Genomic DNA, 14,116 nt, shown 5'->3' with positions numbered 1-14,116 from the left:
TCAGCCACCAGTGCTAGTGCTGTATGTGATGTTCAAGGAGGACTAGCACCTTTGGCATGAGGGTTTGCTGGGACCTTTTTATGGCTGCTCATCCACTTGTTGTCCACCTGAAACTTAAATCTCTTCTGTTAACTCCAAAAAGCACACACAGCAACTGTAAAAAGGTAAACCATCTCTGCAGATAATCTAAACCAGGTTGGTTGAGGGTAACTGACAGATCTCAAATCTGTCAGTAAGGTAGGGGAGATGTCTATCCCAAGCACATGAAGACTTTCCTTAGCAAAGTGGGTAGATGAGAAAAAATTGTTCCAATGTCCACAAAGGCAACTGAAGCAGATGTGAAGTCAGACATCAAAGATGCCACAGACCTTTCATGTCTCAGTAATTCTGCCTCAAATCCAATTTATGTATGAGTCAGGATATCATCTGTGATGTCATTGGTCCTCTTCTAATACAAAAAATAAACAGCAACAGCTGGGACAGGTTAACTTAGTCTAGCTAAAACAAACACAGGAGATAACATGTGTCAAATGGGTCAAAACCAGTACCAAGACCTTTTGCTACCATCTCTTCCCCAGAACCCCAGAGCTCTCCAAGAGCTCCAGGAATAAGAGCATTTCTCAGACTATTATTACCTTTGCTTTCAGTCCTGTTCCCATAATCATCACTGAAGAATATAGCTCCTGTGGAGAAGACCCACAGGTGGGCAATTAAGCCTAAAAGGCTAAGTAATTGAAAAGCTACTGCTTCTCTCAACCAGTCCCCAATACTAAACCTGCTTCTAGCTCACTTCCTCCAACCATCATGCAGGTGCTGTAGCTCCTTGCTACTCAGGTAGCTGAATTATCTATACTCAAGGAAAAAAAAAGTTCTTTAACTTAAAGCTAAAACTTACTATATGTGTTGTTCCCGTTTACCTGTCAAGGGAATGTGAGCTCTAGAATAGAGATGACTGTCCTATTTTTCTATTTGTACTCCCCAACCCCATCCCCCCCAACCCAAGTTTTTCACATTGCTTTCTTTGCACATTGTAAATACTTGATTTTTTTTTTCATTCACTGATTGACACTCTTTTAACCACCTTTTCTTCGTCTATAACAGACTGCTAGACTAGATGTCCTGACTATTAGACTGCATGGCCTTTTATGTCCCATCCAACCTTAAGAAGTTAGTAATTAGGTAATCAGTGGGTGTCATACAGTAATTTAATTTATTTTTAAAGATAGCATAACAGACTGTATCCATATGAGTGCCTCAAAGTAAATTTACTTTATGGGGAAACTGTACATATAGATTTTTTTCAATGACACTTTCGTTGCTCAAAACATTTCAGACCTTCTCTTTTGGAATTGTCTTTAAAGTTTCTAGCATATAGTTTTTATTATCTGCTATGTGAGATAAATCATCATCCTTAAAAAGCAGATTTTGTTTGGAAAAAAAATCATTTATAGAGGCGGACTTGGGCTAATAAGGTAGATGATGAAGTTGAATAACACTTTTGGTCAAAAATGAAGAGTTTCATGTGACTAATAAAAACTCTCTATAGTAGTGATTTCAAAGGAAGAATTGTGAAAGTATTTTGAATCCTGGCATTGTTATTGGAATAAAAGTGATTTCAAAGGAAAAATTCTAAAAGTATTTTGAATCCTGGCATTGTTATTGGAATAAAAGTAACTGCTTTGAAGGGCAAATACTTATTTGGTGCAGTGTTTGAAATAATATGAGCCATATCACATTATTTTTATATGTGTATATTTTCAGAATTGCTAAGATTTTAAAAGAAAAAAAGTTTGTCATTATAATTTTCAGTGAAATTTGGAATATTGGATTTTATAGGGTCAGTGGGGAATCACAGCAACAGAGGAAGAAGAGGAAGAAAAGAGGATTAGAGAATTTGAAGAATCTATTCCAAAAATGTGTTCCCAGTTGCGAATATTGACACATTTTTACCAGGTATGTAGCAAAAAATTGTTTTGGTGTCTTTTAGTAAATATTTGACAGTTATAATTCATTTTTAAAATAAGCTATTCTAGCAGAATCTAGTTTGTTTATTTATTTACCTTTTCAGAGGGTTGCTCATAGGGAATCTTACTTTGGATCTTCCAAGTCAGTCAACAGTAATTGACCACAAAAACATTCATTTCAGAGACAAAAATAAGAGGTGACCACTATGCCAGTTGTGTATATCTTTTATTAACTCTCTTTCTTACTTTGCCCCATTTTCCATTTTTGTTGGAAAACATAAAACTTTTAATGATCATAAGAATGTAATAATAACTATGTGTATTACCAAATAATTTTTTGAATGCAGACTTTTTTGTATGAAGTGTCTATATAAGCTAATTCTACACAGAATTTATTATTTTTAATATTCCTTTCAAAATGGATACTTAGTAATTAACTATATTATTAATTAAAATAAGCAATACAGCTACAAAGGAATTAATATAAAAGTCAATGTGTTTATTTTCAAAGGGAGCTATGATGGTCCTGTTTACTGCTACCCATTTCCATGATAGATTTAATAGATTTTTTTAAAAAAGTAATCTTAATCAATATAATCCCAATTGCACTCAAATTACATTCTTAATCTTCTTTGTTAATCATTAGTATTCATAGTCTCTTTCCTTTACAGAAGAAGTTCCTTTTCTGTTCTCCTTCTAGGGGAACTTGAAATAATAGTATGTCAGCAGCTATTTGTCATTCACTGCTTCTGCACACCCAAAGTCCCATACCTATGAAAAAGAAAAATTATTCAGGTTTACTTTTAATGAGCTTCACATATCATTTTATTTCAAATTCATCATTCAACAGGAAGTCACTGTCTACATTTTCTTTAACAATATTTTACAGGAAAATATTTAATTTTCTTTCTGCCTTTCCCCCTTCCTCATCACATGCATGATAGGTCTGACTATATACATACATACATACATACACACACACACACATACACTCAAACACACATACATATATATGTAAGATATTTATATATAATATAAAACTAATTGGATTATATTGGAATAAAATAAAAATAACTTTAAAACTCTAGGATTCTATGAAATATGGTTCTATGATACTATAAAAACCAGCCAACATGGTATTGATAGAAAGACATATTTAGAATTTCATTTTAGAAGGCCAGGAGCACATTTTTCTTCTACAGTAGTTGTGGGGATCCCTTTTTCTCCACCTTTCAGATAAATGAAAAACAGGCATTCCTCCCACACTGTTATTGTTGGTTGCTCTCTGTGGTATGAGACTTAAAGGTTCTCTAACAAGGTGTGAGATGGGATATTGGGATGTATACAGGAATTCTGGGGTGAGCTTCAGGAAGATGCCTGGCAGAAAGCTTATCATCATCTACCAAATTTAAATGAATGGCATAACCTAACTTTGAAATCCTCCTTTTAGTCTCATTATTGTTTCATTATATACATATTTATTTATAAATTATGTCTATGTCTTATTATACTAATAATTACATATATTATAAAACTCAGATTAAAATTACAATTTTAAAAGGATTAGAGAAAGATAAAGTAATTGATCTTGAAGTCAAAAAGCTGCTATTGAGGTTTTATGAATAGGGAACTGACATGATGAGACCTGCATTTTAGGAAAATCATAAAAACAACATGGAGGTTGGTTTGAAATGGGAAGACTTGGGACAGGGAGACTTATTATATATCATAAGGCTGTTAATTAAGTCCTGAACTAGGGCCATAGATGTGTGAGTAAAGAAAAGGAGAGAGATACTAGAGATGTGAAAGTAGAGGGAATAAAACAAACAAAAAGCAACCAAAACAAGATTTGTCAGCTTTTAGATATGTGAGGTAAAGAGAATAAGGCACAAAGGATGACACTGAAGTTGTAGGAATCCAGAGGATTAAAAAGCTGGTAGTTACCTTCATTATAAAAGAGAAATTTGGAAGATGAGTGGTTTGGGGAGTAGGGTAATGGTGGTAGAAGATAATTCCATGGTATCTCTGATTCAGATTACAATTCATGGGTGCCTGCTCTTACTGATTAACTCTTATTTTACCCACTCAAAATGAAAATGGAGTAGGGCGAGTTCTTACTACTTTGTCATTGCCTTCCGGTGTAGTATTCTTTTTGTAGGGGATGATCTGGAGGATGGAGGAAGGGCAGACTTCCCAACGATAGCCCTGAAAATGTAGTTTTAATTAATTATAAATTCACTTAATTTAGGAAACAGAGATTGTAAATCACAAAGGATAGAGTTTAGAGAGGATTGTTAGATGTGATTGTATTGGATTCTAACACCTTGACTGGCTTTTGCAGCAGACAGCTGCCTCATCGCTCTGGGTAATCATTCATTCCTTAACTTTAAACCATTGCACTGACATAACCTTCTAAGGCATCTTAGACCCCACCTTTATACAACTAGACACTATCTTTTCTTGAATCTTTCAAGTATTTTTCTGCCTCTGCATTTTTATTCATGCTATTCCCATTGCCTGAAATGTTTTCCCCTCCTCTCCCTTCACTTTCTTTATTTATCCTTCAACGCTCAATTCAAGTTGATCTTAAAACTTTCCTTCCCAAACCACTTGTGGAAAGTAATTCTTCTTTCCTCTTAAATATCATAGCACTGTTTTCCTCCTATATTGAACTTAGTACATTGTACTTTCATTCACCAAGCATTTATCAAGCATCTTTTGTATGCCAGGCACAGTAACAGGTTCTAGGAATACAAAGACAGAAACCAACACTGCTGATGGTTGGGGGGGGGGAGGGAAGTAGCATGCACTAGTGAATAAATGTAAAATGCTTGTGAAGTAATAAGGGAGGAAGGTAAGGAAAGAGTATAAAAACTTATTAAGACTCTATTGTGAGACAGGCACTGCACTAAGTTCTTTATAAATATTATCTGATTTGATCCTTTGAATAGTCCTGGAAGATAGCTAACAACAAAAGGGGAATTGGAAAAGCCTTAATTTGGAAAGAAGTGATTCTTGACATTACTTTTGAAGAAAGGGGGCAGAACAAGATAAAGGTGCAAGGGTAGGAGATTGATTCTCAAGTACAAGAGACAGTAAGTAAATATGTTTGGTCAGAACTAGAATGTGCTAAGGTCTAGAAATCATAGTAAATCTGGAAAGGTCAACCAGGTCCAGATTGTGAGGGTTTTCAAATACCAAATGTTAGAAGCTTGTATTTTTGTCCTAAAGACAACACTCAAGTTTCTTGAGCGGTGTAATGTCAGTGCTTTAGGCAGGACACATCACCTGTATTTTAGAAGTTTCAGTTTGGCAGTTATGAGGAATTTGGCTTGGAGAGGAGAGATAAAATAGAAACTAGTTAAAAGGCTATTGCTATAATCCAGGTGAAAGATTGTGAAGACTGCATAATCTTGGTTAGTTTTGGATTGAATGGAGAGAAAGATAGATTTGAGAATATTGTGGAGCTAGAATGGACAAAACCTGATAGATGATAAAATATGGATTATAAGAACAATGAAGAACTGAGAGGACTGGAATGGAGGTGGTACCCTTGTTGGACTTTTTTCTGCTAGATTATAAATTCAATGAAGAGAAAAACTGTGCCTCTTTTTTTTTTTTTTTTTGGTCTTTTAGTGCCTCTTTTTATTTCCATATAATATTTAGATGCTCAATAAATCTTGTGTATGTGTGTACACACTGAATAATGCATGTATTTCTTTAAATTAGTTTTACCTACACACATTGATTAGTTTTGTAAATGTCTTAAAGTACTGTTTTATCTACATATTAGGACAACAAAGCATGCCCTAAGTTAGATAGTTTTCATTAGCTTATTAATTTTATAGTTATTTGGGGATTTCTTAAGTTTCATAAAAAAGTAATAATGATGGAAATCTAAAATTTTATAAACTTTACATTTTATTAACTCTAGAGCCTCTTTTAATGTTAATATTTAAAGTTTACTTTCCCTCTTTTTCAAGGATTTAGGTTTAGTTCTAAATTGACAGTGCCTTTCTTGGAGTGTATTCTGAGTAAATACTTTTTGAATGGATATGTCTAATGGATTAAAAGTGACTGTACATATAATTTGAAGTGAATTGTATGGCATAGATTTTTATTAGTTTTTCTGCTCATTTGGGATACTCTATAGCTTTATAATTAATGAAGAAATAAACAGAATTTAAAATTTTCCTTCGGTACTTCATTGTAGTATGGAGGTGACCCAGACACAATTCTTTTTTTTTTTTTTCTTTTTTTTTAATTTAATAGCCTTTTATTTACAGGTTATATGTATGGGTAACTTTACAGCATTAACAATTGCCAAACATCTTGTTCCAATTTTTCACCTCATACTCCCCACCCCCTCCCCCAGATGGCAGGATGACCCGTAGATATTAAATATATTAAAATATAAATTAGATGCACAATAAGTATACATGACCAAACTGTTATTTTGCTGTACAAAAAGAATCAGACTCTGAAATATTGTACAATTAGCTTGTGAAGAAAATCAAAAATGCAGGTGGGCAAAAATATAGGGATTGGGAATTCAATGTAATGGTTTTTCATCAGACACAATTCTTGCAAAACACTTTATCTTGACAGATTTTAACCTGTTGGAAATATTTTGAATACAAGCCCAGTGACAATTCTCAGATCTTTTGTCTATGAACAAGTCTAGCTAATTTTGGAGAGCCTTACCACTAATTTGGCTGAAAGGTGGGGCATTTTTTGACTACATCAGTTCTGCAAAAGTAAATTGGATTTGCAAGTTGCATTGATGGAAGAAATACTATCAAAAATCATATATCTTTGAAATGTGAAATAAGTATCATAGCTTAATCATAAGTATTCATTTGGTGAATATTTACTAAGTTCCAACTATGTGCAGTAAATTATTTCAGATTACCTCTTATGACTTTCTTTTTTAAAAAAATGTATTCAGAATTTTAGATTAAACTGTTGTTGAATTTAAGGTAAAGAGAATGAAGGAACAAAATAGTTCCTAAATTTTCTGAAATGCCTTTTTTCCCATTGTAAACTTTCAGGATGCAAAAGCTGTGATCTGTTTTGGTTTTATTTGATCTGGAATCTAATATCCCCACTCTCTCCTTGCAAAACCAAACCAAACCAAATAACTCTGCAACTTTGGACTTGAGGATTGTTAAGGGTTTGCCTTGTTTTTGCAATTCTCTCTCTCCCTTTCCTCCCCTCTCCCCTCAACAAACCCTTAATTTACTCTTTCTTACTTTTCCCTTAGGGTATTGTACAGCAGTTTTTGGTGTTACTGACAACAAGTTCTGATGAGAGTCTTCGGTTTCTTAGCTTTAGATTGGACTTCAATGAACATTATAAAGCAAGAGAGCCAAGGCTTCGAATATCTTTGGGCACTAGAGGGAGACGTAGTTCCCACATGTGAACAAATTCCAAAACTGAATATATAAAGAATGTTAAATATTTGATTGGACATAAAGATCCACACTTAAGAATGAAAAACAACTGGCTTGCAGCTCTGTTTGCCCATAAGTACTTCAGACATGTGAATATGTGGCATCATGGTAGAAATACAAAAGACAAATCTTGTTTATACATTGGAATCAAATACATTTGTTACTAAGTTAAATAGATCAGTTTGCACTATTCAATTTATTTTTTGAAACCTCATATTTAAAGAATATCATGTTTTGTGGAGCTTTTTAAGCTTCATACTTTTATTATTTATATTCATCATTTCAAAAATCACAATTTTTCTTTTTAGAGAAAATAGATGGTTGGGTATTGAGTTAAGGTGTAATGTTATTAACTTTTTTAAAGCATCCTGTCTAGAGACAGTTTTTGTTAATAATAAATCAGTCAGATCCTGAAATATTGTCCTTACCAAGAAAATACATGAAGTGTTTTATTATACTGATTTTAATGTTATAATGTATTTGCCTGTGTGAGAACATTTGTATCTTGATACATTAACTTTACATATATGTTTTCTTTCTTGCTTCCAAGTTTACATTTTTATATTTGGTTTACTAATTCAGGTAACTTCTAAAAGTCATATGCAAAAATATAGAAAAACACTAATAGAATTGACTTAAAACAAAAATACACAAGCATTTAAGTTTAGATCTCACAGTTGTCAGATAAAATATGTGTAAATATAGATGTGACTGAAACATTTTGTGTTCAAAATTCTGATGTGTATTAGAAAGAAATTGATTATATAATGAAGATATCCTTTTGGCTTGGCTATTTTTTCATTGTAAATATTTATATATATATATATATTACTGTTAGAGAAATTTTTTTTGTAAAAATGTCATTATATTAAGTCATTTAAGTCTCCATTTATTATGTTCCATACATAAAAGTTTAGAAAAATTAAAATACAATTATCTTTCAAATATATTGTCTATTTCTTGACTAGCTTGGAAAGACATACTTTATGTGGAGGAGACCAGAGAGAGTTAGATTTAAAATATTACTCTATGTATTATTATTTGTTATCCAAAGTTAGGAAATGCATATTATGGAACTTAATGTATAGAAAGAAGAATGAAATTCAGCAGTTTCTCACTTAGAATCCATTTCTTTTTCTCATCTTGTCTATTCCAAATTCCTTGCAATTAGAAATTTGAATTAAAGAATGAAGCTTCACAGTTTCTGGCAATACAGAACTAAATTCTCAATGAAGTTTAGAATTCTTAATGTTATAAATATGAAGGCATGATAATTTGATAATAGTTTAAAAATAGCATGGAGAATGAATTTTTAATTCATTAAAATATGGATAATTTATATAGTACTCTATATTGCTATTGAATCTTCCAAATCTTGACTCTTTAACCAGTTCAACTTTATACCCTTGAACTCCTTTCCCCCATTGTCTCACAATTCCTGTTCATTCTTTTTGAACTCCAAAAATTCCACCGTAGATCTACCATTTTCCCTAATACTTCCATTACTACAAAATATTACAGTTGGAAATCATACAATGATCCATTATAAATTTGTTATTCATTTTCAACTGGGACTCCACTGCTTCCTTTCAATCCTTTTATTCTTTCCTTATTCACACTGTCATACTTTCCATAGTAGCTATTATAGACTAGTATTGCTCTCTCCTTAGAAAAGGACTTCACCTCATACTTCAATGAAAAAATTGAATCCATTTATTAAGAGCTCCTTTGCCACTTTTCAAGTCACCTCAACAGTCATCTCCTATTTTCTCCTTTTTTTTTTTTTTTGTCTAATCTAAGAGAATCTCCTTATCAACATTAACTCTAACTCCTATACTTGTGTACTTGATCCCATATCCTCCTGTTTTTGTCTTTAATCATCCTTTCTTCCCTATTTTTTTTTTACTAATTTTCTTTTTCCTTAAAGAAACTTTAATATTTTTTGTTATTGAATTTCTTTTATCTCATTCTTTTCTTCTCCATGCCAAAGATATCTTACAATAACGAAAAATTTTAAAAAGAAGAAAATTGAGCAGTACCAGTCAATAAACATATTAAACAAAAAAATGACATGTAATCTTTAATATCTATGGATCCCCAACCTGTAAAAGAGTTGGTAAAGATGTCTTCCCAGACCTCTTTATTGCAAACTTGGTTCTTATAATTTCACAACATTTAAGTTAGAATGTATTATGGGTTCATTTTCCATTTATACTGTATTTATACTTGTATTTTGTGTTTATGGCTCTACTTCATTCTTCATTAGTATTTATACTTGTATTTTGTGTTTATGGCTCTACTTCATTCTTCATTAGTTTATTTAATTTCATGCTTCTCTGTAGACTTAATGCTTGCCATTTCTCAAAGCATAATAATATTACATTACATTCCTGTATGAAAATTTGTGAAGCCATTTGAAAAACTTGAGTGTCTACTTTGTTTCCAATTCTATGTCAACACATAAAGTGCTTTTATAGTTTTTTAACACACATGTCAAAGACCTCCTTGTTCCCCACAGTTTTCAATCTCTCTTCTTAAAGTGATTGCTTTCTCATTGCCTTCAAACATGTTCAGATTTCCCCATGTTAAAATTAATAATAATAATAGTTAATTTAAATAAGTTTAGCACTTAATGTTCTTGACCACTCCCTCTTTGGTGCTTTCTGTATGATCACTTTTAGTTTCCTTTACAGAATTAACATACATGTTCCACCCTCTGTGCATTGGTGTATCTCAGAGCTATGCCCTAGTCTCTTAATTTCTTTATTCACTTTCTCCAAATATTTTCATTAGCTTTCATGGATTCAACCATCCTCTCTGTATATGTAACTTCCATATCTGCACATCCATTCCTCATCTCTCTGTGTTCTGTTCCCACATTATTACCAAATACTTTTTGGATATGTCCCCTCATCTTGAATTCTAACATACCTCAAAATAGATATATCCGAACTTAAGCCATTCTATTTCCCACTGAATCCAAACTTCCCTATGAAGTGCAAGATCATTCTTCAAGTAATCCATAATTGCAATCTAGTTCCATCCTTGACTCTTCCCTTTATATGTATTAAACCCATTGCTAGGCTTCCTGAATTCTACATTCACATTTACTGCATCTACCCTTTTTACTGTAGTCATGCTGCAAATAACCCAATTCAAACCCTAATTACCTCTCATGGTTATAACAGTAACTTCTTAATTGGTCTCCTTGAAGTCAGGATCTCCCCTCTCCAATTCATTCTCCTTCCTTCCAAATTGAAATTCCTAAGCGCAGATCTGACCATGTAACTTTACTATTCAAAAAGCTTTAGTAGGTCCTCATTGCCTTTCAGATAAAATATAAACATGCTCTGTCATTTAATAATAGTAATCTTTTTTTCCCCCAGGATGATTACACACTACTCTATACATTTTATACTCTAGTCAAATGTAGTTGCTTCTTGTTCCCTGCATGGCATACCATCTGTCTCCATAGCTTTGCACAGACTGTGTACTCAGTGCCTGAATTTGTTTCATAATTTCTGCCTTTTAGAATCTCTAGTTTCCTTCAACATGTGTCTTTTAACCCTTTTATCACCTCACTTCCACAGGTTCCCTTCAACATGTGTCTTTTAACCCTTTTATCACCTCACTTCCACAGGTTCCCTTCAACATGTCTTTTAACCCTTTTATCACCTCACTTCCACAAAGCAGCAACAACAAAACAACCTTTGTATTTATTTTTTAGGTATCTTATATTTATTTGTGAATGTTGTATCCCTCCAGAAGAATGTAAACTCTTGAGGATTGCCTTATTTTTGTCTTTATATCCTAACACCTAGCCACAATGCCTGCTACTGTTACATAATTAATAAATACAGGATGATTGATTGATTGATCTAAGTTAAGACAAGACATTGATGTTTTTTTCTTAAAAAAAAAATTGTTTTAGCTGTTAGATACTCTCTTTTGAAATAAGAAAAAAAAAGTTAGCTTTAATACTCAGTGATGTTGGCCAATATCACCTTATAATTCATTCTCATGTACTCCTTCATCTTGATGGACAAAGACTGTTTGCACTATTTTTATTCAATGAAAATTAAGATAGTATATAGAAAGGATGCCATTAAGTTGCTTCATAAACTTGTTGCATTTTCATTAGCAGCTTTTCAATTTTTTTTAGACCCTGGGTCTTTGAACTAATACATATTCTCATGGGTGATTTGATGAGTAAAAAATAAAAATGTAAAATATATTCACATGTTTAAAATGGACTGTGTTCCTAGATATGTCCTAATGGTGCATTTTATTTCAGCATTCCAAAATTGTGCGTTCACAAAAGATAAAGAAACAAAAAACCCCGAAAATTTATTTTATACTTAAACATTATTAAAAAAAATTTATTGTTTCAATATCAGGGAAGAACTTGTAAATATTCTTATAGAATTATTTTTATATGTTGGGTTTATATATATTATTAGTTTTTGTCTCATTCAAAATAAGTTTAAATGTTGTTTAGTCATGTCTTACTCTTGTAGACCAAAGCACATCAATATTGTCCATGAGGTTTTCTTGCAAAAGTACTGGAAAGGTTTGCTATTACCCAATAGATTGAGGCAAAAAGAGGTTAAGTGATTTGCCTAGAGTCATATAGCTAGCAAGTATCAGAGGCCAAAATTGAACTCAAGTTTTCTTGACTGGAGGCCCAATACTATATTTATGGAATCACTTAGCTGCCTACTAAAAATATAAGTATAGTGTGTGTCCCCTTTCCCCCCAGTTTAAATATATTTGTGGTAATGAATTAGCATGTCTCATTAAAAACCCTGATTTCCAAACTTCATTTAAACTATTTGTTTCAACCATATTCCTTAATAAATCTAGCTTCATAGACTCATTGGCTTTACCATTAATTCCCTCTCACTATATTTTATGCCAAATTATAACCAAATTCTCCATGATTTACAAGCCAGCTTGTGATTTTTAAACCAAAGTTGTTGGGGCAACTAGATGACGAAATATGTGGAGCTCTGACCCTGGAATCAGAAAGGCCTCACAGTTCAAATCCAATGTTAAACTCTTAAGCCTTACTTAAGCTGACTCTGGGCAAGTCATTTAACCCTAATTGCCTTGAAAAAGCAAAAAACAAACAAAAAAAATTATCATCATTGATGACCCACAAATTACAAATTTGAGGTCCCTATATTAATTTTACCAAAAACCTAGCCAGGAAAGGATGTATCTCTATTTCCAAGAGGAAAATGACAAGAAAGGCCATTTCATAAAGAAATGTTTAATATAAAATGGTCACAAGTAGTACAAAAACCACCTTAGTTGTCGAATGGTATTTCTTTGCAAACCAAATATGACAGCCATGGATGATGAAGATTTACAGTGCAATGCTCTTTGAAATACGTTAAGGAGAATGTAACAAAATTGTGAATACTATCAAACAATAACCAAAAAAAAGTTTATAAAAGTGCAGTTCTAGAGAGCTTGGCCCAAGATACCTATAATCCTGTTCTTCCAGTTATGCATATATAGCACACTTAGAAATTCAGTTTCTTTTCTGTGAGGTTCTACTACAGTTTTTTGGAGTTACTCCTTTTGGGGATCTCAACCCACAAAGGAAAAAAAAATCAGGAAGAAACTGAAGGATATATGTATATGCCTTCATCCATCTGTCTATCTATGTATCTATGGATGGGCCTTTGATGATTTTAACCTTATATATATATGTATGTATACACACACACACACACACACACACACACATAAATGTATATTTAAAGGATAAAACCGCCAAAGATTTCAAGAGGAAGAAAATATCAGAACAGAAAATATACTAAAGTAGCAGAAAGGGTGAGTATTAGAGTTTAAAAGGTACATCTTTCAATATATATTAAATGACAAATGAAATTGAACTAATATATACTACAGAATCCTGTGGAATCCCAAGAAAACATGGAGCAATGAGATGTCCAGAATGATTAAAAAAATAATAATAATTAGATGACCTTCACAACAGAAATAATTAGCAGAACAAAAATACTTAGATCCATAGTGATATATCTCCAGAGAACAAATGAGAAAAGTAGGATTTGACATATAAATATAATTCAATGAAAGACAAAGTGAAAAAACAAAAGCAAAAACTGATAACACTAAAAAATATTTATAATCTCTCTAGAAGCAAAAGTCACTGATTTAAAATGAAATATGTGCAAAAGGCAACTTGAGGATCACAGGTTACTCAGAGTACATAAGCTGAAACACCATACTATGGGAAATAATGGAAAAAAAAAAATCCCAAATTTCTGAATACAAAAAACAGCAACAATCCTTATTGTTTGCAGAACTTGTTTTCGGGTTGGAATTATTAATTTTAATCACTTTGTGTCTTGGAGTTTGTAGCCTTGAGTTTTTTTTCCTGGGGATTTGTGAATTCTTTTGGTTAGTATTTCATTTTCTGTATTCAGAAGTTCTGCATTATTCTCTTCTGATACTTCTTTCAGTATGGGTTTAATGGGTTCTTTTTGGTATTGTGTTCTTCTAGGAGATCTTTATTTCTCAGATTATCTCTGTACATCTTGTCTTTGAGATCAGTATGTTTTGCCTGCATAATGGCCATATTTTTTCCTAATACTACTGGTTTTTTGCTTCTCTTCTAGTTTATCCTTCACTTCTGTGTATTTGCACTCTTTAAACTGTTATTTTCTT

The 14,116-nt window shown here is 32.4% G+C and overlaps 1 protein-coding gene across 1 annotated transcript in view; it reads left to right on the top strand.

The window, feature by feature from the left end:
- TUBGCP3 (tubulin gamma complex associated protein 3) overlaps nucleotides 1-11,761 on the top strand; it is a 134,845-nt gene extending 123,084 nt beyond the window's left edge. Inside the window, exons 21-22 of the mRNA XM_031958732.1 lie at nucleotides 1,837-1,953; nucleotides 7,228-11,761. Coding sequence (XP_031814592.1) covers nucleotides 1,837-1,953; nucleotides 7,228-7,386 — 276 coding nt within the window. The 3' untranslated portion in view covers nucleotides 7,387-11,761. The remainder of the gene's footprint in view (nucleotides 1-1,836; nucleotides 1,954-7,227) is intronic.
- Nucleotides 11,762-14,116: the final 2,355 nt, after the last annotated feature.

This window comes from Sarcophilus harrisii, chromosome 3 (genome assembly GCF_902635505.1).
Source record: "Sarcophilus harrisii chromosome 3, mSarHar1.11, whole genome shotgun sequence".
In the NCBI taxonomy this organism is placed as follows: Eukaryota; Metazoa; Chordata; class Mammalia; order Dasyuromorphia; family Dasyuridae; genus Sarcophilus; species Sarcophilus harrisii.
The sequence above is the reverse complement of the archived record's forward strand: the minus strand, read 5'-3'. Positions and strand labels throughout refer to the sequence as shown.